This window comes from Coregonus clupeaformis, unplaced genomic scaffold, assembly GCF_020615455.1.
Source record: "Coregonus clupeaformis isolate EN_2021a unplaced genomic scaffold, ASM2061545v1 scaf1056, whole genome shotgun sequence".
Lineage (NCBI taxonomy): Eukaryota > Metazoa > Chordata > Actinopteri > Salmoniformes > Salmonidae > Coregonus > Coregonus clupeaformis.
Genome location: NW_025534510.1, coordinates 134,863 through 159,080, shown reverse-complemented (window position 1 = coordinate 159,080; position 24,218 = coordinate 134,863). Strand labels below are relative to the sequence as shown.

General features: G+C 41.9%; 1 protein-coding gene and 1 pseudogene across 1 annotated transcript; both read left to right on the top strand.

Moving 5' to 3' along the window:
• Window positions 1-11,429: 11,429 nt before the first annotated feature.
• si:dkey-30e9.6 (uncharacterized protein LOC564083 homolog) lies at window positions 11,430-12,146 on the top strand. The gene is made up of 2 exons (XM_045217438.1): window positions 11,430-11,873; window positions 12,030-12,146. The coding sequence occupies exons 1-2, from the start codon at window positions 11,430-11,432 to the stop codon at window positions 12,144-12,146; spliced, it is 561 nt and encodes a 186-aa protein (XP_045073373.1).
• Window positions 12,147-18,750: 6,604 nt separating this feature from the next.
• On the top strand, window positions 18,751-20,541 carry LOC123486193 (annotated as a pseudogene).
• The last annotated feature ends 3,677 nt before the right edge of the window (window positions 20,542-24,218 follow it).

Here is a 24,218-nt window from a genome sequence, read left to right as displayed (position 1 = left end):
AATAATACAAGATAAAAAAAGTGAGCTGTGACTAAGGCCAACATGAGATGAGCATAGTCAGAGCATTCGCGAGCCAATGAAAAGTCACCACCCACTAACTACTGCACAGTGATGAGCATCGACGGGCGTTGCAGGTACACCAGGAGCTTTCCAGGAGCTCCACCTATCATCTTCCTCTCCCACCTGTCCAGTCCGTCTCTCTTCATACCACAAGCGCAAACTCTCACAGTCAATGTCCTGAATTGCCTTCAACACCATATCCCTGTCAGTGTGCAGCCCTCATGACACGTGTCTCCTTCCCACCTTGCCCGGCTTATGTTAACACAGAGACAAACTTCCAGCCCTGCTGCCTCTGACAGGTCACCAACTGCCATAGCAATGAGGAGTCATAGTAGGTATTGTGCCCTTGGATACCACCTTGAATTATAACTTTACTATCAGTACACATGCACAGATCTACAACATTCTTACCAGATGACAGGACTAAAGAATGGAGAGGCTTGAGTTCAAAATCATCTGAGACTTTTGAAAATGTTTATCTGGCTCTAATAGAATTATATATTTTCAGCATTCAAAAAACTGTATTGTGACCTTTTCTTCCATAGCTTCACGGGACATTTATCCCCCTCATAATAGTGGCGTACTGTATTCACATGTTCATCAAAAACCATGTCCTTTGAAAAAAGAAGCTTGAACCATTGATATCTCGTAATTTTCGCACTTCCCCATTTTACGTCTACATCATTTATCCCATGTAGCATCTATCAGTTAATAACATTAGCATATCACTTACTGTTTAGAAAACATTGTATTTGGAAGTAAAATGATAAGGAAATAAAAGTTTCACAACTATTTGAAGTTTCATCGTTCACACTGTGAACCTTCCAAAATTACCACTACGCTCACGGTTTTACAAGGTCCTTGGCTCACTCCAAAGGTATACTCCAGTTCAGCTGCCTTCGGTTTTCCATTCATAAAAAAAGTATGAGCTAAATAAATAAAATCAAAGACACAGCCGAGAGTCAAAAAAAGCCTTTCTGGAGGTTGCAAAGCTATACTTCCCGCACCCCGACTGCGGCGCGTACACACTCCCCATCATCATAACATCCCTACCTTATCTCACCATCTCGCGGCGACTGTTTGGACAAGGACAGTTAAAATTATTGAAGTCGGGACTATTCAGCTGTATCCTTGGAAGTGTCGAGTCGTCATGATTGTATCATTCATTCATTATTTGCAGTTTCATTGATCGAGCAAATGAAAATACTAAATTTTATTTTTTTTGTTGAAAATAATGACTGTTATTACACGTGTTTGTTCTTGGCACAATTTATTAGTTATGATTGATTTTCCTCTACTCATAATTACCACTCAACAGACTTGTCTGTGAACTCTACCCAAAACACCCTAATTTTGTCACCGTTGGTGCTTAGTATCATTATTTTATACTATCACCCTTTACAAATCATAATCCTTAATTTTAAATATATTTTATTTTCACAATTTATTACCTTGCAGTAATTTCCTATTTTATACTATAATCTCTTCTCCATACTCCCACATGCCGAACAAGTATGGTTAAACTGAATTTACCTCCGAGCAAAGAGTGTACAGCCTACAAACCTTTTTTCCCTAGTCATCCAAAAAATGTGTTGTTTTTCTCTCTAAATATCCAGACAATCTAGGCGATAATGATTTCCATCCACTATGCAGTCATGGGATGTTTAGTCTACTCCAATCCACTAAACCAGATGATCATACTGTATCTTTCAGGAAAATGACTCGGCCAAAGACTGGGATTTTGGATAGGCCAGATATCACTTTTGGCCAATGTAGCTCACTCTAAACTGTATCCATTCTCATTTTAAAGTTGCATTGTGCAACCATACCTTACAGCAGTGGTTTCCCAACCAGGGTAACCTAAGACCCCTTGGGGTACCTGGCCTATCCACAGGTGCAATTGAGAAAACTTATGAGACCATAGGCTTACTGGTAAAATGCACATGAGGGGTACTTCAGGGTACTCCGGGCAGAGCAAAATTCAGTTGGTGGCACAGTAAGCAAAAAAGGTTGGGAACCCACTGTCCTTACAGCATTCAAGATCTCTTTCAGTGTTTGATTTGGACCTGACAATGATCGCTCAGTTTGAATTGTTTATACACAGATGTAGGGATATTAATTTGAGCCAATTTGCTACAGCATGAAAATAATCCTGAAGCAATATGTGAATTACTCTATGTGGATTCTATATATGGGAAATGTTTTGTGAGGGGCTGATACATTTTTGTTATGGCAATCAAGTCTGACATTTCTAAGTGGAATTACAAATGTTGGGAAGATTTTAAACCTCCGAATACACTACATGTTTGCTTTTTCATTATGTACTGGGAAATTATCAGCAACAATAGTGATCAAATTAAGATTCTACATCGGGAAAAATGGGAAATGCTATTAATTGCTGAGCCTCAGTTGAACCTATAATATAACGGCAATGTGTGAGACATAAAAATGAGTCAGATCACCAGAACCAGATGTTGAATTGTGTTTATAAAGACTGCAATTTTCCCATAGCTGTGGACATCATTCAATAGCACATTGAAATCCCACACTGACATTTGTTTGAGAACTGTTGAAATTACATAACACATTATTAAATAGATCTCTATAAAGTCAGGACTGATACCTTAATGGGAAGTTCAGTGGGCTCAAAGAGCTCATGAAAAACAAACAAACCAATCAGATGGGTGATCTTTTTTTCCTGAAGGTCATAGAATGGTTTCACGCGGTGACGCTTATATTCTGCTGGGAAAAGGTTCTCTAACCCGTCTTGTCCAGGGCTTTCTCCTTTTCGACTCTCAGGCAGAGGGAGGAACAACCTCTTGCTCAATAAATCTCCTGGACCATCAACCTATGAGAGTCTGGAAAATCCCATCGTGGTAAAAGCACAGATATTCCCCCCTCGCCAGTTTCTCTCCCATAACAAGTAATTAGGTCAAATCTTGTTTCATTCCTAATCACTTTGTTTTTCAACCATGTGAACACTGTATACAATCATGTATAGATCTAATCTTGGGGAAGAATAAGTGATCTCACCAATCTAACAAATACAGGTAACTGACAATTTGATAGTTTAATCTAAACACGTGACCTCATTTTGTGCAATTTTCCCCATCACAATCTGGGGTTATGCATGCATGGAGTGAGGAGAAAATAACACTACTTCCTATACCTCCTGTGGGAAATCTGATATCAGCTAATGGAACCATGGAACAAAACCAGTGTGCTAATTACCTTGATCGTCAAGCACAAACCCTGATTGCACAACTTCATGTACACACTAACATGATTTGGTATTTATATTGTTTATACTTTTAGCCCCTAATTTGTACAACACAAAACGCGTCCCTCTCACATGGCAAATTTACATCACAGTGTAAAGCCTACTACTAAAAAAAATAAATAAATAAAAAAATGTGGAAAGTGGTTTATCCCACTGGCTATAGGGTGAATGCACCAATTTGTAAGTCTCGCTCTGGATAAGAGCGTCTACTCAAATGATCGTAAATGTAAATGAGCACACACAGTTTTAACTATTTCACCAACAGAACAAAACAAAGGAAGCAAAATACTAAAGATAAAGACAGAACAGGCTCCATGGATTTATGGCACAAGGAAAAGTAATGATAGCTCTGGTGACAGGCCTTGCAGGGCCATTAACGGACTGGCCTGTCCATGTAGCCTCAGTGGTGTTGCAACAGGGAACCACTCAAGAGGCCAGGCCATACATGTCCAGACATGTTGTCACGATCGTCGGGTACAGAGGACCAAGGCGCAGCGTGAAAGGTGAACATATTTATTAAATAATGATAACACGAACAAAAAACAACAAATGATAACGTGACGTCTCTCGGTCTAACACAAACCACACTGGAACAAGATCCCCACAAACACTGTGGGGGCTCTTAAGTATGGTTCCCAATCAGAGAGAACAAGCAACAGCTGATACCTCGTTGCCTCTGATTGAGAACCACACTGGCCAACATAGAAATACAAAACGAACAAAAACAAATGAAAACTCACACCCCTGGCTCAACATACTAGAGTCCCCAGAACAGGCGTGACTTTATGTGCTCACTTGCCCAGCCCACTTGCTGCTTACTGAATAAATATTAACACTATGCGAGAAATTGAGAAAGTGATGCTCATTATAATCAATTGCCAAGGAGAGGTGCGCTGAGCAGATTGGTATAATCACGACATTGTCAATTGTTATACAGACAAAAAGGATGGGAGGCTATTATATAACATTATAAAAACGATGGAAATAGTTTCATTATTTTACTAGACACTATGCAGTATTAAAGCTGTCGATATGCATGACCTTGTTTCTAGTGCCCTAGCTGCACAGTAAATAAAAATAACCCTCACACTGCTTGCTTGTGCTCCCAGAAACAACCTAAACTATGAGGTCTTCATCAGGTCTCATGTCAGTTGCTGACCTCTGAACTCTTAGATATGCATACAGATGTTCCACCCTTTCTGACATGACATCTAAGTATGACATTGACCCAGCACCCTGATTTACACTGCAACCTGTTCACTGAAATGAAAGATGAAAAGTACTTACTTAAACCCAATGCACTGGGGAAATGAACCTCCCCTTGACCCTTTGATCCAAATGGAGAACTACATCATCTGTTTTCTTCACTTTAGGTCTTGTTCTTGTATAATAATTACATAATGTCTCAATTAACTAGGCAAACAATCCCGGTCGAGAGAGACGGCTTCTCCATTTACATTTACGTCATTTGCAGATGCTCTTATCCAGAGCGACTTACAAATTGGTGCATTCACCTTGATGATAGCCAGTGGGACAACCACTTTACAATTTTTGTTTTTCTTATTTTTATTTTATTTTTTTTTTTGTTGTTAATTTTTTCTTATCTTTGAAAATATATATTTCTTATCTTTTAATTTGTAATTTTTTTAGTATATTTTTAATTTTAATTTGTTTTATATATATATATATATATATTTTGTTTGTTTATTTTTATTTTCAAAAAAAAAGTAATATTATTATTATTAATATATATATATTTTTAATTTATTTATTTTTACATTTTTGTGGGGGTGGGGGGTAGAAGGATTATTTTTATACTATCCCAGGTATTCCTTAAAGAGTGGGGTTTCAGTGTCTCCGGAGGTGGTTTGTGACTCCACTGTCCTGGCGTCGTGAGGGAGCTTGTTCCACCATTGGGGTGCCAGAGCAGCGAACAGTTTTGACTGGGCTGAGCGGGAACTGTGCTTCCACAGAGGTAGGGGGGACCAGCAGGCCAGAGGTGGAAGAACGCAATGCCTTTGTTTGGGTGTAGGGACTGATTAGAGCCTGAGTAAGGAGGTGCCGTTCCCCTCACAGCTCCGTAGGCAAGCACCATGGTCTTTGTCAGAGTGCGAGCTTCAACTGGAAGCCAGTGGAGTGTGCGGAGGGAGCGGGGTGACGTGAGAAACTTGGGAAGGTTGAACACCAGACGGGCTACGGACATTCTGGATGAGTTGTAGGAGGTTTAATGGCACAGACAGGGAGCCCAGCCAACAGCGAAGTTGCAGTAATCCAGACGGGAGATGACAAGTGCCTGGATTAGGACCTGTGCCGCTTCCTGTGTAAGGTAGGTCGTACTCTGCGAATGTTGTAGATTATGAACCTACAGGATCGGGTCACCGCTTTGATGTTAGCGTAGAACGACAGGGTGTTGTCCAGGGTCACGCCAAGGTTCTTTGCAATCTGGGAGGAGGACACAATGGAGTTGTCAACCGTGTGGTCCTCTGTAGCTCAGCTGGTAGAGCACGGCACTTGTAACGCCAAGGTAGTGGGTTCGATCCCCGGGACCACCCATACACAAAAATGTATACACGCATGACTGTAGTCGCTTTGGATAAAGCGTCTGCTAAATGGCATATTATTATATTGCGCGAGATCATAATAATAATAATGGAGCGGGCAGTCCTTCCCGGGAGGAAGAGCAGCTCTTTCTTGCTGAGGTTCAGCTTGAGGGTGGTGATCCGACATCCACACTGATATGTCTGCCAGACATGCAGGTGCGATTCGCCACCTGGTTATCAGAAGGGGGAAAAGAGAAGATTAATTGTGTGTCGTCTCTGTAGCAATGATAGGAGAGACCATGTGAGGATCAAGACAGAGCCAAGTGACTTGGTGTATAGGAGAGAATAGGAGAGGGCCTAGAACTGAGCCTGGGGACACCAGTGGTGAGAGCGTGTGCGGAGACAGATTCTCGCCACGCCACCTGGTAGGAGCGACCTGTCAGGTAGAACGCAATCCAGAGTGAGCCGCCCGGAGATGCCCTATCTCGGAGAGGGTGGAGAGGAGGATCTGATGGTTCACAGTATCAAAGGCATCAGATAGGTCTAGAAGGATGAGAGCAGAGGAGAGAGAGTTAGCTTAGCAGTGCGGAGAGCCTCCGTGACACAGAAAAGATGTCTCAGTTGAATGACCAGTCTTGAAACCTGACTGGTTTGGATCAAAAAGGACATTCTGAGAGAGATAGCAGGAGAGTTGGCTATGACGGCACTCGCTCAAGAGTTTTGGAGAGAAAAGAAAGAAGGGATGCTGGTCTGTAGTTGTTGACATCGGAGGGATCGAGTGTAGGTTTTTGAGGAGGGGTGCAACTCCGCTTTCATGAAGATGGAAGGGACATAGCCAGCGGACAAGGATGAGTTGATGAGCGAGGTGAGGTAAGGGAGAAGGTCTCCGGAAATGGTCTGGAGAAGAGGGGGGTGAGGGTCACGGGCGGTTGTTGGGCGGCCAGCCGTCACGAAAGTCGCACTGTTGCATGTGTTGCTTTTTTGATTTCTAAGACCAAAAACATCCTCTTTCTAGACAAAGATAAAGTAGGTCCTACCTTAAGGGAGGAGGGTGGGAGAGGGGAGACAGTTGAAGGGATGTGGGCGGGAATAGCTGGATCTAGGACCCACAGTCACTTTGTGGCTGCGCTTAAACAACGGTAAAAACAGACGCGGGTTCTGGTACATCAGTCAGAGACGGACTGTGGCCCAGGCAGACAGAGGCGTTGAGCTGGAGGAGGAATGGCTGGGAGGAAATAGGGAGACCGTTTAGTAATGAACCCAAGCAGTTAATGGGAGAACCATTTCCACAGCCCACCTCCACAGTCCAAACATATACCATCGGCTGCCATTTGTTCTTTTGTATTCTCAATCTGTATTTAGCTTTCGTCTTTTCTTTCTTTCAGTACACCTACAGCTACAGAGATATCTCTGTTTTACAGCGTGATTTGTCTGGGCTATTCACTTTTTTGTGTTCAGACAATATAGCAATTAGGGGCACCGTTGACAGTTCTCTGCTTTGGCACTCTTCACTAACTTACTGTGGGGGTTAAGTGGGATGTGTTTAAGTGTACTTAAACAGAGGGTCAACACTGGCCTCTCAGGTTGACAGCTTTGACAAAAACCCACAATAATTGGTACAACCGAACCTTGAGGGCATGGTAGCTGTAAAGGACACTGGATACAATGGCGAGCACTATTCTAAGACACAGCTGAAAAGGCAAAGGTTGAACCCAGCGCTCTATCTCAGCTTTATAGGGGCATTAGGGTCAACTCCTTTACAGGGGCTGTATGGCCTGTATCGGGTTTCCTGTTGCCTTTAGCCTCTCCTGTCAGCTGTCCTGATGGGCCCAAATAAAAAGGCCACCACAACAACTGCGTGGATAAACTCTCCCACATACAGATATGTATTTGTGTAAGGGGATACCCTCCACTTTACGTCTGACCCCAATAAATTGCAGCTGTGACCTCGGACCTCCTCTGTCTGTGTCAAGACCTGAGGTTCCATCCTCATTCGCTATAGGATATTGGGAATCTATCAGGAAAAAAAGAGAGTAAGGTTTCTTTCAGAATGCCAATTTTTTTTTTTTTTACTCATAGCACAATTGACCATTATAGATGGCTGATAGCTTTTATTTGTTTCATAGAACAACGAACAGGACTTGGCATAGCACAATGGCAACTGAATACCATGATCAATGCAGTTATGGTTTGTGTATGTTTCTCTTAGTTGCCTAGAGAGCACTGACCTGAATGGAGGAAACAGCCTTGACGATAAGTCATTATATTATTCTATACACCGTAATGTCCAACAACTTCATTGTTGCTTGGGGATAAAGCTGACAAAACACTGAGATGTGACTAGATCCATTTCACAATGACCACAAAATGTTGATGGAGGGGGGCTACTCATTTTACTATTGGGCCAGTTGTTACAAAGACATAATGAAAGATGGAAATGTATTGTGCAGGACAGAACTTGCTGGTGACAGTCTGACTTGTCTGGGAGGCTTAGTCTGTAAAGTGTCTCCATGTAGCTATAGTAGACATAAAACAGCTGTCTGATTCAGAGAATGATAGCAAGTCAGGGTCTGGAAGAGGCATAATCTCCGCATGCCAAGTCCTGGCCTGTCTCTAGAGGGTTTCTGATGAAGCATTCATTATGAACTCTTTACTTACCAGGTAGGCTACACTGTGTCTTGCACTGATGAAAATACGCCTCGGAATTTAACTGAAATAGTGAGAGAACTGCTGAAATACATATATTTACATTTTACATTTTAGTCATTTAGCAGACGCTCTTATCCAGTAAGTGAGTGCATACATTTTTTTTTCATACTGGTCCCCATGGAAAGCGAAACCACAACCCTGTGGTTGCAAATGCCATGCTCTATCAAATGAGCGACACAGGACTATATTACGTATAACAAGAGACATTCCCTCTCTACATCTATGCAGACTCCTCTTTCTCTCTCACACACACACAGAAGAGCCTACCCAACTGATAGAGTTATCAACACACTACATACTTTTCACTTAGAGTATGTAGTGCCATCTAGTGGTTTCTTCTTTACCTCACCCCACCTGACAAGAGTAAGCTATTGGAGACCAAATTAATAATTCAGAAATAATTAGAAATGCCCTCTGTCAACCTGGACTCAAGGGTAGACCTAACATAGTAAAGGTAAATCAGGCACACTCCAATTAGTATGATATGTTACGTTGCGTATGGTATGTATTAATTTGTGGATGTCCATCATCCATTTTGTATGATCGTTATGAATTACAATTCGTACAATATGTTACGAATTTGCAAAACGTATGATACACTATGTGGACACCCCTTCAAATAAGTGGATTTGTCTATTTCAGCCACACACGTTGCTGACCGGTGTATATAATCGAGCACACCGCCATACAATCTCCATAGACAAACATTGGCAGTAGAATGGCCTTACTGAAGAGCTCAGTGACTTTCAACGTGGCACCATCATAGGATGCCACCTGCCAGGAGCTGCCCCGGTCAACTGTAATGCTGTTATAGTGAAGTGGAAACGTCTAGGGAGCAACTAACGGCTCATCCACAGTGGTAGGCCACACAAGCTCACAGAATGGGACTGCCAGTGCTCAAAAGCACGTAGCGCGTAAAAAATCGTCTGTCACTATCGAAGTTCCAAACTGCCTCTGGAAGCAACGTCAGAACAAGAACTGTTCGTGGCCGAGCAGCCGCACACAAGCTTAAGATCACCATGCGCAATGCCAAGCTGTCGGCTGGCAAGCGTCGGCTGGAGTGGTGTAATGCTCAGCCGCCATTGACTCTGAAGCAGTGGAAATGCGTTCTCTGGAGTGTTTAATCATGCTTCACCATCTGGCAGTCTGACGGATGAATCTGGGTTTGCGGATGCCAGGAGGAACTCTACCTGCCCGAATGCATAGTGCCAACTGTAAAGGTTGGTGGAGGAGGAAGAATGATCCGGGGCTGTTTTTCATGGTTCGCTTGGCCCCTTAGTTCCAGTGAAGGGAAATCTTAATGCTACAGCATACAATGACATTCTAGACGATTCTGTGCTTCCAACTTTGTAGCAACAGTTTGGGAAAGGCCCTTTCTGTTTCAGCATGACAATGCCCCGTGCACAAAGCGAGGTCTATACAGAAATGGTTTGTCAAGATCGGTGTGGAAGAACTTGACTGGCCTGTACAGACCCTGACCTCAACCCCATCGAACACCTTTGGGATGAATTGGAATGCCAACTGTGAGCCAGGCCTAATCGCCCAACATCAGTGCCCAACCTCACTAATGTTCTTGTGGCTGAATGGAAGCAAGTCCCCAACAATGTCCAACATCTAGTGGAAAGCCTTCCCCAGAAGAGTGGAGGCTGTTATAGCAGCAAAGGGGGACCAACTCCATATTAATGCCCATGATTTTGGAATGAGATGTTTGACGAGCAAGTGTCAACATACACTACATGATGTTACAAATTCCAATTTGTTGTGGCTAACGTTAGCTAGGGTGCCCTAACGCTAACGTTAACTAGGGTGGCTAAGTTTAGCTAGGCTAGGGGTTAGGGTTAAGGTTAGGGAAGGGTTAGTTAACATGCTAAGTAGTTTCCAAAGTAGCTAAAAATTAGTAAGTAATTAGCTAAAATGCTAAAGTTGTCCATGATGAGATTCAAATACGCAACCTTTGGGTTCCTAGATGTTGGTGTTATACGCCCACCCATCCAACCCGACTAAGTAACCTTCTATTTTATGTATACCAAACGTAACATATCATACTAATTTGAGTGTCCTGGATTTACATTTACTATGTTACGTCTAATCTACGAGACCAAGCTGCCTCTGTCCACACATCCTGACTGTGTAAATTACCATATTATTTTATATTCTGTTACTCATAGCAATTCAGTGATCAAACACATTTGTGAACAGACAAACACTTTTGATTTAATCAAATATTCTAAGAAGCTACACTAAAGTTCACACATTCGAAAAACTACCCTTTCAGGATAGAAAAGTCTACCAGCGCATGACCGCATTATTTCATATGCCTCAAAATTGCTTAGTCAGTCTTTTACTAATCTGACGGGTCCTTAAGTTTGAGGGTTGATATTGACATTCAGAGGGGCACATTGTTCCTTGGTTGCTAGAAGTTCATGTTTCTCTTCTAGCAGAGTCTCCTGCTGTGCTCAGCATTTTGCATATTATTTATGGAAAGTCTCCAGACCCTGGTCACTTAGCAACCACTTTTTATTGTATTGAACACTTTCTCCCTGTGTTGTCCCTTACATAACATCAAACAGTGCAACCTGAACTTGAAACTTGCAGTGATTTCTGAACATGTGTCTTCTGTAACAGATTGGTGTCTTTGAAATTCCAGGTAAGAGTAAAATGATTTATCCCTGGTCAACGCTGCTTGATGTTTTTAAAAGAGGTTGAAGAAAAATGTGTGTAATGTTAGACACTTGAGAGCTTTCTACTTCCTTATTGTTGAGAAGTTCAATAGCCCTTCTTTTTTTTCTTTGCACCTGAACAGGTTATCGTTCATTCAATTTCAGGACTGAGATATCACAATGACCTCTAACAGTTATTTGGATCCTTCAACATCAGTTTATTTTAATAAAAAGACAGTATTTTCTGCCAACCTGAACTTGGCCACCATACGAAGCAAAGGCTTTATCCGTCCTCATTCTCCACATCAGGTTGATCCATGGAACTTGAAGCCACCAGATTTCTCTCCTAAACTCTACACATCTCTGAGTGTCCCTCGAAGGAAGAACACAAAAAATACACACCAACATTTACTGTCACTTGCCTCCAGTGAGACAGCCTTCAGAGTGGACAGAGTTACCCCAAACATTCTACTTACTGAGATTGACCAGAATAAGAAAGCCTTGCCAAAGTTCAGTACATCATACAGACCTCCTGGCTCTTTAGAATCCAAGCTGATGTTCGTTAAAACAGGGAAATACCCTCCTGTGACCTACAAGAACCCTAAACCACATAACTTTAGACCGGTATGGTGCTGGAACATAACACCTTCTAAACATGTTCATTGTGATTTCTATTAATGGTACAAAATACTGGTACAAAATTCTTGCCGTGTATGATTCTAACACAAGATGGCAACAAATATATTGAAAAATATTTTGCTCTGAAATATTTCATTTCAGCTTGCTGATGACATGCCAAATATAGTTACTGCAGCTGAAAGGGATCCTGGTCACTTGAACTTCAAATCTCAGCACCTGAGTATAAGTAAGTCAGCTTTCCTGGATATTGGTGTGTAGACACTGCTCTATTAGTGTAATTAGACAATTTCCTAAGCATCATCCATTTATCATTTGAAAGCTATGTCCATGGCCTTTTATCAAAACTATGCCTACATTACACTGATGTTGCACAGAAAACTCAGCAATATCCTGCCGACTGTGACACTGGTTTCATTCTACTCCAGTTAGGGGCACCAGATCGACACAGACATTTACTCAAGGGAACCTTTGGGAAGATGGACACCTATAAGCCAACAGAGCCCAGATGGGAGCCAGGCTCACACTCCCTAAATTGCCATGGCCCTCAAAATCTGCCTCCTACACTGTGAGTGGGCTGGTTTATACCCAGCCTGGCTATAGGCCCCACACCATTTTAATTCAATGCTTTCATGTCTGCTTCAGGCCATTTCAGTAGCGTGAGTGTTGAATTGGTCAGTTACCATGTTATTATGCTGTTAAACCCAAAAAGTGCTAAACAAAACGATTTCCCCGCCCGCCACTGTTTTGGTAAAAGCTTAGGGTTGGGGCTGGAGAAATGTAACCACTCTTAAATTCATAGACAGAGATATGGATATCAAGGACTGACCATCGATGATGTCAAAATTATTGTTTTAACTATATGTTTTAAAGCTATACAGTGTAGGGTCATCTTTAAGCCATTCAAAAGCCTAGAGCATAAGGCAAACCCATAATAAATATAGTATATTCTAGGGCCAAGTTTCTACTGATATACATTTTCTGAAATATTTTCTTCTTCTCAGAGACACAGGCACAGACGCGGAGTGTACAGTGCTTTCATGGACAGAGTAGAGGAGAAGATCTCCAGCTCTTGGAAAACTGTCTGACACTTTGATCTCCTAGGTCGTCTATGGAGTCCACAGCTGTGCAGTGATAAGTGCATTGGCTCCCCTAAAATGTCCAGTATGTTAAACCAAACAATATGTTCTAATCTGGGTGTGTGAAAGGCATGGCTGAAATATTTGCATTCACAGAAAGGAATCTTGCAGGCTATAGCCTAATGAAAATACTTCAAGGTATCATGAAAATGCAATAATTGTAGGCTAGACTATAGAGTTCATTGCAAAACAATTGCCCTTGCCATGACTCTTTTTGGAAAGATATGTCAGTTTTTAAAAATCTAGGCCTAATAGGAATCTATTCTCTCAGACAATAGGCAACAAAGATAATCCCAGTAACTGGAAAATGTAAACAATGTGTGTTATTACAATGCCATTGAAACTCATTTCTAAAATGTAGGCCTATATGCTATTAAAGTGGACAATTGGAAAGCAGCTAATCTCGGTTAATCCAGAACTAATGTCTTGAGTAATTGGTCAGAGGCTCAATTAAATTATGGGTCCACACGTGAGGAGGGAGAAGGGAACAAAGAGCCCACCCTCTCTCTTTGCAAATTAGGGGCAAGTCTATAGGGCAAATGATCCTTCCCCTTTCCGAAATTCTAAAGCACCGGAACTAATGCTGCTCTTTATCTCACACATCCCGTTGTATCATGACAGATCTATGGTACCATTTATGTTTATGTAGTCTGTCCACGAGAGATTAGAGAGCAGCCAAACTAATTTTGGAACCCAGAACCAAATTATTGCAAATGTTTGTTCATGTTACTAGCGATTACATTTACATTTTAGTCATTTTGCAGACGCTCTTATCCAGAGCGACTTACAGTTAGTGAATACATATTTTTTTATACTGGCCCCGCGAGGAATCGAACCCACAACCCTGGCGTTGCAAACGCCATGCTCTATCAACTGAGCTACATCCCTGCCGCCATTCCCTCCCCTACCCTGGACGACGCTGGGCCAATGTGCGCCGCCCATGAGTCTCCCTGTCGCGGCCGGCTGCGACAGAGCCTGGATTACAAGCACATCCCTATTGCTAAACATGCCCCACATTTGTAGGATATATACAAATTCACATTTGAGAAAAGTTATGTATATTTAGAAGTTGTAGCCTACACATTGTATTCCTGACCTGGGGGTATACTACAAATCAGGATCAATTATTTCGCCAGCTAACTTTTTATAAGCAACAATAAATAAATTGGTTTTATGGTTCATTAAAAAAGCTAAACTTAGATATGTATTTTCGTTTGTTAAATCAATTAGACCATGACCATGTCAAGCTTATCTTTCTACAAAATACAAAAAATATCCGAATATTTAGACAAGTTAGCTGGCTAACTCCATAATCGTGTTTTGTAGTATACCCAGATTTCTAAACCTTGTTATAAACTGGGTGGTTCGAACCCTGAACGCCGATTGGCTGGAAAGCGATGGTATATATTTTTCCTGTTGTAATTACGTTGGTAACCAGTTTATAAAAGCAATAAGGCACCTTGGTGGTTTGTGGTAGTATATGGTCAATATACCACCGGCTAACGGCTGAATCCAGGCACTCGGCAGGTAGCCTAGCGGTTAAGAGAGTCAGGCCAAATATTGAAAGGTCGCTGGTTTAAATCCCCAAACTCACTGGGTAACAAAAATGAACGGTCAATGTGCCCTTGAGCTAGGCACTTAACCCTAATTGCTCCTGTAAGTTGCTCTGGACAAGAGTCTCTAGTAAAAATGTAAGATGTTTTGCGTCTGTAAGACATCCCTTAGCTGTGGTACATTGGCCATATATCCCTCTGCACCAGAGACTATGGATATACTGACAAGATACAAGTCTCTCTGCCCTAACAAAACCTTTGTCGGCAGGCGGGCTGTCTAGCTCCCGCCTATCCTTTCTTTGGTTGGTGGATACATCTCATTATTGTAATCCTTTTTTAATATTCGATTAGGGTTTAAATGACGTCAACTGCCTGTATTCAATGGAGAGAGATGCAATGTTACTAGCCTCATGCCATGAGTATGCATAGCCATCTCCAATATAAAATGTTTTTTTTTCTCAAAGTTGCCGGGATGTCACGTGTCCTACTTATATCAGTACACTCGTAACAACTTACGAAACTTCTAATCGATCAAATTAGAAGCAAATAAGCCATTCATTTTTTTGTTGACTAAATTCGACACTCTCATTGACCTCCATATAAAAACTCCTTGCTTGGTGGGCGAAACAACGCCACCTGCTGTAGGGATACAGATTTTCCGCCGAGTTGGGCCTCTTTCTCTTCCTCTGTCTGTTTGTAAAAAAACTGGTTTGACCAGGATGGCGCGCATTGGTCATGTCCACATTTTACCCACAGGTACTTGTGCTGAATAATTACAATGTTATTTGTTGATGGGTGTTTGCCTAATATCTTTCTTTGTTGAATATGTATGTGATATTATGTCCTGATGTGTTGAAATGTATTATGTATTGGCTAGTGGTATTGAAACTAGTGAAGTATTGATTAGGCTATTTATTTTAATTGAGGAAATACCTGTTTATGTGCATTTTGGATTATCCCAGTGTTAAGGGTTGGGTTATTTTTTTACCTTATTAGCCTCTGGTGGCTCGTTTTCGGGAGAGTTCAGATAAACTCAGCTGTGTGAGGAACTGTAGGCACTTTGCCCAGTTTGAAGGCACTCTGCCTAAAAGCGAAGCTAACCCTTCTGCACCCCTGTAAATAAATACCACAATTTTGGGCATTTGCACCTGATTCCGTCTGACTACTCCTTCACAACTTCCTGACAAGACGGCCAGTGCAATCCAAGATCACTGGGACGTCCCTAACCTAACCCATACCTTAACCATTTTAAATGTAAACTTCAATGGGGGGCTATTTATAAAAACATAGGCTAGCGTATTTATTAAAAGTACTATAAAATATATCATATATAATTAACATTATTTCAATAGATACCACAGGATTAGAATTTTACAACTAATCTTCGTGATTAATTGTATAAACCTCTCTTTAATCGTAACGTCTGAGATCCCCAGAGATTGGAAGCTGCCGCGGTCATCCCCCTCTTCAAAGGGGGTGACACTCTAGATCCAAACTGTTACAGACCTATATCCATCCTGCCCTGCTTTTCGAAAGTTTTTGAAAGCCAAGTTAACAAACAGATCACCGACCATTTCGAATCCTTAGAAAGAATACATTAATGATTAAACATAATAAGTTTGTGCTGTACTGATATAGATTGTTTAACATAACAAGCTGTGATTAATGTGAGGAACCGTTAGGGGGTAGGCTGAGACAGACTTGTGACTCACACACACACACATACACACACTGCCTCTTTGTTAAACTGCTCAAGGACATGTGTACTGCTACAATGAAGAAGAACAAACTATGTCTGAGGTTGCTGACTCGAGACAAGTTGTAAAGATAACAACTAATGCCCGGCAACAGTGAAGCGCCAAGGGGCTGGGACCAGCTTGAGCGCCAACGATAGGTTGGTTAAGTTTAAACCACACCCAGCCTCTATTCTGACAGGCCCAGCAGGGAGCGGGAACTATCTCTGTCAGAGTATTTAAAGAAGAACTTATAACAATAGCTCAGTTCTCTGTCTGCCCTGCGTGGTGTTTCAGTGGGCCCGTATATACGAACATCATATTTACCATTCAAGTGTTTGCATTAATTAAAATACTAGTCTATTTTAGAAGACGTGTATTGACTTCTTTTTGTTCCTATACCAGATTTGAATTGACGCAATTTGACAATAGCCTTGGTTTCTCAAATGACTGCCTCACCTGGTTCACCAACTACTTCTCAGATAGAGTTCAATGTGTCAAATCGGAGGGCCTGTTGTCTGGACCTATGGCAGTCTCTATGGGGGTGCCACAGGGTTCAATTCTTGGGCCGACTCTTTTCTCCGTGTATATTAATGATGTCGCTCTTGCTGCTGGTGACTCTCAGATCCACCTCTCACGCAGACGACACCATTTTGATACATCTGGCCCTTCATTGGACACTGTGTTAACAAACCTCCAAACGAAGCCAATGCCATACAACACTCCTTCAGTAGCTTCCAACTGTCTTAAACACTAGTAAAACTAAATGCATGCTCTTCAATCGAACGCTGCTGGCACCCGCCCACCCGACTAGAATCACTACTCTGACGGGTCTGACCTAGAGTATGTGGACAACTACAAATACCCTAGGTGTCTGGTTAGACTGTAAACTCTCCTTCCAGACTCACATTAAGAATCTCCAATCCAAAGTTAAATCCAGAATCGGCTTCCTATTTCGCAACAAAGTCTCTCTTCACTCATGCTGCCAAACATGCCTAGTAAAACTGACTATCCTACCGATCCTTAACTCGAGCGATGTCATTTACAAAATAGCCTCCAACACTCTACTCAGCAAATTGGATGTAGTCTATCACAGTGCCATCCGTTTTGTCTCCAAAGCCCCATACACTACCCACCACTGTGACCTGTACGCTCTTGTTGGCTGGTCCTCATTACATGTTCGTCGTCAAACCCACTGGCTCCAGGCCATCTATAAATCACTGCTAGGCAAACCTTATTTTAGCTCATTGGTCACCATAGCAACACCCACCCGTAGTATGCGCCCAGCAGGTATATCTCACTGGTCATCCCCAAAGCCAACACCTCCTTTGGCCGCCATTCCTTCCAGTTCTCTGCGCCAATGACTGGAACCATGCAAAAATCTCTTGAAGCTGGAGACTCTTATCTCCCTCACTAACTTAAGCATCAGTTGTCAGAACACCTTACCGATCACTGCACCTTTGCACACAGCCCATCTGAAATTAGCCCACCCAACTACCTCATCCCTATATTGTTATTTATTTTGCTAATTTGCACCCCAGTATCTCTATTTGCACATAATCTCTTGCACATCTATCATTCCAGTGTTAATATTTAATTGTACTATTATTTTGCACTATAGCCTATTTATTGCCTTACCTCCATAACTTGCTACATTAGCACACACTTTGTATATATATTTTCTGTTGTATTTTTTTGACTTTATGTTTTGTTTACCCCATATGTAACTCTGTGTTGTTTTTATCGCACTCGCTTTCGCTTTTATCTTGGCCAGGTCGCAGTTGTAAATGAGAACTTGTTCTCAACTGGCTTACCTGGTTAAATAAAGGTGAAATAAATACATAAATAAAATAAAATAATTATCATTATAAAATCAGTATGCGTGGGATATATTTTTGTACCATTGACCAATCAGTTTGAAAGTAAACAAGATAAGGATGCATCATGGGGCGGCGCTGTTTAGCGTGTGGGCAAACCAAAACCAAGCCACATGCGACACACGAACACTGCAACAAAATAGAAAAGCGGTAAGTTAGACATTTTTTATAGTTCAATAAGTTGTTCATTTTAATACATTCGTATCACAAACTATTTTGTGACTTTTCTTTTACTTTTTGTTTTATTTTACTACGACTTTTTTACGAATATAGCCTTCAGAATGCTTGGCTTGGCTTGCTATGCTATGTTAATAACCATTCGTCATGATTATGGTTAGACTTTGACCTACTACCAGATACGTTTTTATTATAGGCATGGTTCATGTTGCATATTTACATCTATTGGCTGGAATAATGACGTTACAGCAACAGGTGATGGGCGTGTTTTGAATGGGTACATTATTGATGGGGCTTCCAGTTAAACCAATAGGTTGCTCGAACGTGAGCATAGTTTTACACAAATTGCACTGCAGTATTATTCTATGGGGAATGAAACCGTCTAGTAAAAATAATAGAACGCTGCTGATCGCGCGACAGTCATCAGAAGCCCTGGATTGTGAATATTGGATAACATGTTACTGGACCTCGTGAACACAGATCCGCATATTCAGAGTGGATAGATGTAAGTGATGCCCTGCAAGAAAATGTCTGGCTGGACGGAACGGTTGTAGCCTATGATAAAGATTCATGCCGCAATTTGAGAGCCTGGTATCACGTCAAGTGACGTTGCTGGCTGTCAGCATCTGTATGCCCTGTCGACTTAATTTTAATTTGCGCGCCTATCGCCGGCAATAGGCCTGTGCATTACTGCCGCCTAAAATTCAAGTGTGTAGCGTACTTTGACAAAGTCCGGTATTTCTGCATGGTATTTTCATTTGAGCCTATATAATTGAGGGTGTCTAATGAATGTCATGCATTTGGCAGTACTTAGCTCATATGCTGCCCTCAATAAGTGAATAACACCTGGATAACTGATTTGATCACCTATATATATGCTATAGGTATTCTGTGTCGATTTAAGTTTATGTGGTAGATGTATATTTGTGTCCTATCTTTGCTTGGCTAAAGTAATATTTGTTTTGTTTTTAGGTCACTGCTGCAATCCATTTGGAATATAATCAGTGCCAATCATCGTTGTTGGAGAAGTGGACCAACCCTTTTATTCCACCTGTTCTTCCCCACATGAGAAAAGATGGGGAATGGATTATCTGAACCACAGACTTTCCTCTCGAGAATCTCTTTCTTTCAGTCGTTCCATATCGCCATTTTGGGACTGGACTCTGCAGGTAAAACGACTGTCCTGTACAGGTTGCAGTTCAATGAGTTTGTCAACACAGTGCCTACCAAAGGCTTCAACGCAGAAAAGGTCAATGTGTCTTTGGGTGGCCACAGGACGGTGACCTTCCACTTCTGGGACGTAGGTGGTCAAGAGAAGTTGCGTCCATTGTGGAAGTCATACACACGCTGTACCGCGGCATCGTATTCGTGGTGGACTCTGTAGATGCCGAACGCATGGAGGAGGCTAAAACGAGCTCCATAAGATCGCCAAGACCGGAGACAACCAGGGAGTGCCACTGCTGGTGGTGGCTAACAAGCAAGACTTGAGACACTCTCTGAGCCTGGCTGAGATTGAAAAGGCGCTAGCTCTGAAGGAACTGAGCCCTGGCACGCCCTGGCACCTGCAGCCCACCTGTGCCATCATAGGAGACGGACTGAAAGATGGCATGGAGAGACTCCATGACATGATCCTTAAACGGAGAAAGATGCTCCGCCAACAGAAGAAAAAGAGATGATCAAGCAGTGAACTGAATCTCTTGTTTTAAATGAAGGACACAAGGAGATGTTCTCGCACCTGGGTGGATATAGGAGTTCTCCCACAGGCTTGGCACACTGAGTTTTATCAGTCAATGTTAAACTGTAGGTATATCGTGTCTCAGACAGCAAAATGTCTTACTTCATCTTAAGTATTTCTTGCATTTTAGTAGTTGAGAAAGCACTATGAAGGTAAAGGATTTGGGGTTTATGATTAAAGAATGGTTTTGATCCTTGGTATTAGACCATTAGTAATGGATATTTCAAAATCGAATACCAAAAATGACATGAGTTTGATGAAGTTCCGCAGATCTGATAAGCCTGATGAGATGTTTAAAATGTATGTCCTCTGATTCTCATATTTGAAAGACACTGAAGTAAATCAAAATGAATCTTGGTTGCTCATGCTCACACTTTGTACTGATGGATAATGAATCTCCCTTATTTCTCTTTCTGAAAGTAAACAAGACGCATATGATTGAGGTGATGGTGGTTGAGTGTTTACTTGCAGTGTGATTATAGGGCCTGGAGTCCTTTTATGTTTTCTGGAGCCAAGAGGCTCAGTAATGCAGTCAGGGCAGTCTACTTTGTGTACGCCAGGCCAGACGACATACCCTGTACAACAGGCTGGGGCAGGAGGGGGCTGGGGAGGCAGAGCATTTTTGTGATGGGGAGAGGCTGTTGTCACATAGCTCAGTGAAGTGATGCCTGTTGCTCACCCATCCCTTTAGAACAATTGTAACCCTGTACTGTAGAGCAACAGGGGGGAGCAACAGTTGACCTACTAAATATAGTGCTATATTTACATATGTTTCCCCTGTTGTTCTGTTCTTTACAATGCTCCACTTCAAGTGCAGAATTTGCTCTTGGTTCACCAGACATATTTGACAAAATTATTAGACCTGGTTGTAATGGTCCTGTATGTTATAGATGCCATTTCAATGTCATTTCTTTCCTAATTCAAATGATATTAGTAATATTAAACCTACACCACATTTTACAATGTCTATCTTTGATTGATATGCATCAGGTTTCAAAGAAAGACAGTACTGCCCTCAGGTCCACGATTAATGTTGAGGTGTCACTCCTTGTCTGTGTTGAGCAACTCTTCCCAGTTTGTTTTCCAAGGAAGGAAACCCTGTTGGATGGCAGCAACATATTCCCGCTATTCCCACTTCCTGCTCTCCGTTCTAGGAAAGGGAAAGGGAGGTCTTGGGAGTGAGTGTGAGTCTGATCATGGGACTGGTCACTCCTTATCCCTGTTTTGGGGTCAGATCCTGATACGGGCCTGGTGGCAGGGTCTCTTCCCTTTGATCCGCTGATGTAATTAACTAGGGATTAGGATTGGACATAGTTTTGGAAATCCTCAAGTTGGTTCCCTTTCCCACACATGCTTTTGCTGACTCAATTATAAACTAACATGGAAAAGTAATATTCATGGACTGTAATAGCCGTCGTCACATGATATCCCTGTGCCCAACTAGTTTCCTGGACATCTAGGTGGTGGTTTTATTTGACCGCTTAGCCCTAGCTGAGGTCAGCTCTGTGACGATAGTAAGTCCCTCTCCTCAGTAACAGGATAACTGTAGGGAAGGCATTGTCTCACGTCTGCACTGGCAACTGTGAGTCGCGTTAGGAAGACAATGGTAGGAAAGGAGAAAACCACTCCTCATTCCACTAATCTACTAGCTAACCTTGAGATTAGGCATGTCATGCTTCAACTCACTTTCTCAAAATGCAAGGAAATGTACATCAAGTCTGTCTCCTGGAGCAAGTCAGAATAAAATATTTTTTGGGAAATGTTTTCTCTACCTGTGTAATAAAAATATATTTTCTCTAACTGTGTATACATTTTCAAGCTGTGTACACTACTCAAGGGAAGTAGCAATAATGCATAATCCTCTCTGCTGCTTATTATGCAGGGTTATCATAACAGGATTCATCTTTCTTTTTCCTGTCTTAGCGAGCGAGTGGCCTATTTACATGTGAATTCTTCTAGCGTTCTAGCAGCCTCTCTGAAAGTAGGGTGAACGGGGCCACCTGCAAGGGGAAAGAAAAGGGGAAGGAAAGACAGACAGAGAGAACTCTAGAGAAGCTTGCTCTTGCTCTTCATTGGTGTAAGGAAGCTCTCTTTCCATTAATCCTCAGAGGCATGAAAAGAGAGACTGAGAAAAAGTTAACAGGACCAGATGGGCGTATAACAGGGTTCCCCAACTGGTGCCCGTGGGTGATTTTATTTGGCCCCCCATGTTTTCTGAGCAAAAAAAAAGAATAGACTGCAAACACCAGCAAATCAGATCCAAGCTGATCCATCCGCTCAAGAAAAGGTCAGCCTGCGGCTTAATCTAGTTGATGATCTCTGGCGTATAATCTATCGTTGGTCCCATAGATCCATTAATTAGCCTATTCATTAGGGATTATAACTTTCTGTATCATTGTTCCTATTATGATTGTGTTCCTGGAAGTTATCAATTTAATATTCTGGGTCTTGGAAGTCATGGGAATTAAAAACCAATAACCATTGTCTTGTCCTTGCTGTTGTTGCTTGTGGTGATTATTTTGAAAAAATATTGCTCAGTTGGTTTGGATATCGTGCTGGCAATGTGAATGTGATTCTATTATTCCTACAGAGTATCTGGGCTGTTTTGCTATGCATAGAAGTCAGTGCTGCTTGCATGTTCATGTGATGGCATCCCCTGCCTTACCCTGTGTGGAAGACTCTGAAAGGCTCATTGTCAAGGTGATGATTGCTTTGTCAGCTCTGTGACTGAGAGGGCTTGAACGTCGGCAGCTGTGACCTGAATGGGAGACTGTCTATGTGAGAGAGGGGGACAGAGACAGAGAGATGATGTGTAGATTACTTTGTCATTCTCTCTGCCATTTGGCCATACACACACACACACACACACACACACACACACACACACACACACATACACATATAGTGTGTATAAAAAAACTCCCACCAGTCTAGTCATTGTGAGGCACAAGCCTGTGAAATCTGGCTTTCGTCTCGTTTGTGCATGAAGGATTAGGACAGGGGCAGACTGAGGTCCCCATAGCTTTGTAGTGGCTCCATTGTCTGGTGGCAAACGTCAGAGAAAGTTGTGACCTGTAAAGCAAGGGTTCAACTCAAATGACTGATTGTTTTGGTGAGGGGATGCTGGAAAAAATATATTTTGATGGCGGCAGCTCAAATCTAGATAGGCAAGTTATGAAGTATTTTCCAATTATTGTGTCTCTCCCCAACTTGTTTACTTTGAACTCTGTTTCAGAAACATGACACATACATTGTTTTGTCTGCAAGGTCCCTATCTGTTTCGCATTGATATTCAAATCAGCCTGTCATTGTTAACCTTTTAAATGCATATTAAGGATGTCAGACATAAAATGAAGTTGCAATCCAGGGTTCTTCTGAGAGGTTTGTTTAATGTGCTATATGATACAGAAGTTAATGCCGTTGCCCCTCATGACTTGGTTATCTTCTTTGTCCCATTGCATTCAATTCTTGTTCTATACAGTATGTCTCTAATGTCATATCTAATGGATGTGCTAGTAATCACATTGGATCATAATCTAACTCTTAAACATCAGTGTGCAGAATAACGTTTTTGACAACTTAACCCTAATTGCTCATGTCTCCCTGGATAAGAGCGTCTGCTAAATGACGAAAATGTAATTCTATTCCATTCCATTTCAGTTGTAAGGGGTAGACATATCAGAAACGTCTCTATTTCTGTCCACAGAAGGTAGACATTTGGCAAGCCTTTTCTATGAGACACTGTGGGGGCACCCTAATATTTGCAAGGTAATTCAACAGCCGTGCCATAAAGACTATTTTTAGGAGGAGTTCATTAACTACAAAGAACATTGGGATTGAAAAATGGAACCAGACACCTTTAACAGAGTCTAGGAGGGTCGGTATTGATGTTGCCCAATCATTTACACTCACCACTGACTGGCTAGGGGTGCTCAATCTGTTTCGATTTCCATGGCACTCAGGGATGGCCCTCACTCTAGGAGCTCATTGCTTTCAGGCTGAGGCTCTCTGCTTTTTGTACTCTGGTGTGTTTTAGAGGGGTGCTGTACAAGTGCACCATCTGCCCCACAGCCACATCAAAGTCAAGATAAGAGAGCAATTGATTGGGTTCAGTGGAGT

What these genes read in the sequence shown, in the direction of transcription:
- si:dkey-30e9.6 (XM_045217438.1), top strand. Translation starts at nt 11,430, where the DNA reads ATGACCTCTAACAGTTATTTGGATCCTTCAACATCAGTTTATTTTAAT. An exon ending in AACCACATAACTTTAGACCG is followed by an intron (nt 11,874 to 12,029) that starts GTATGGTGCTGG and finishes ATTTCATTTCAG; the next exon opens with CTTGCTGATGACATGCCAAA.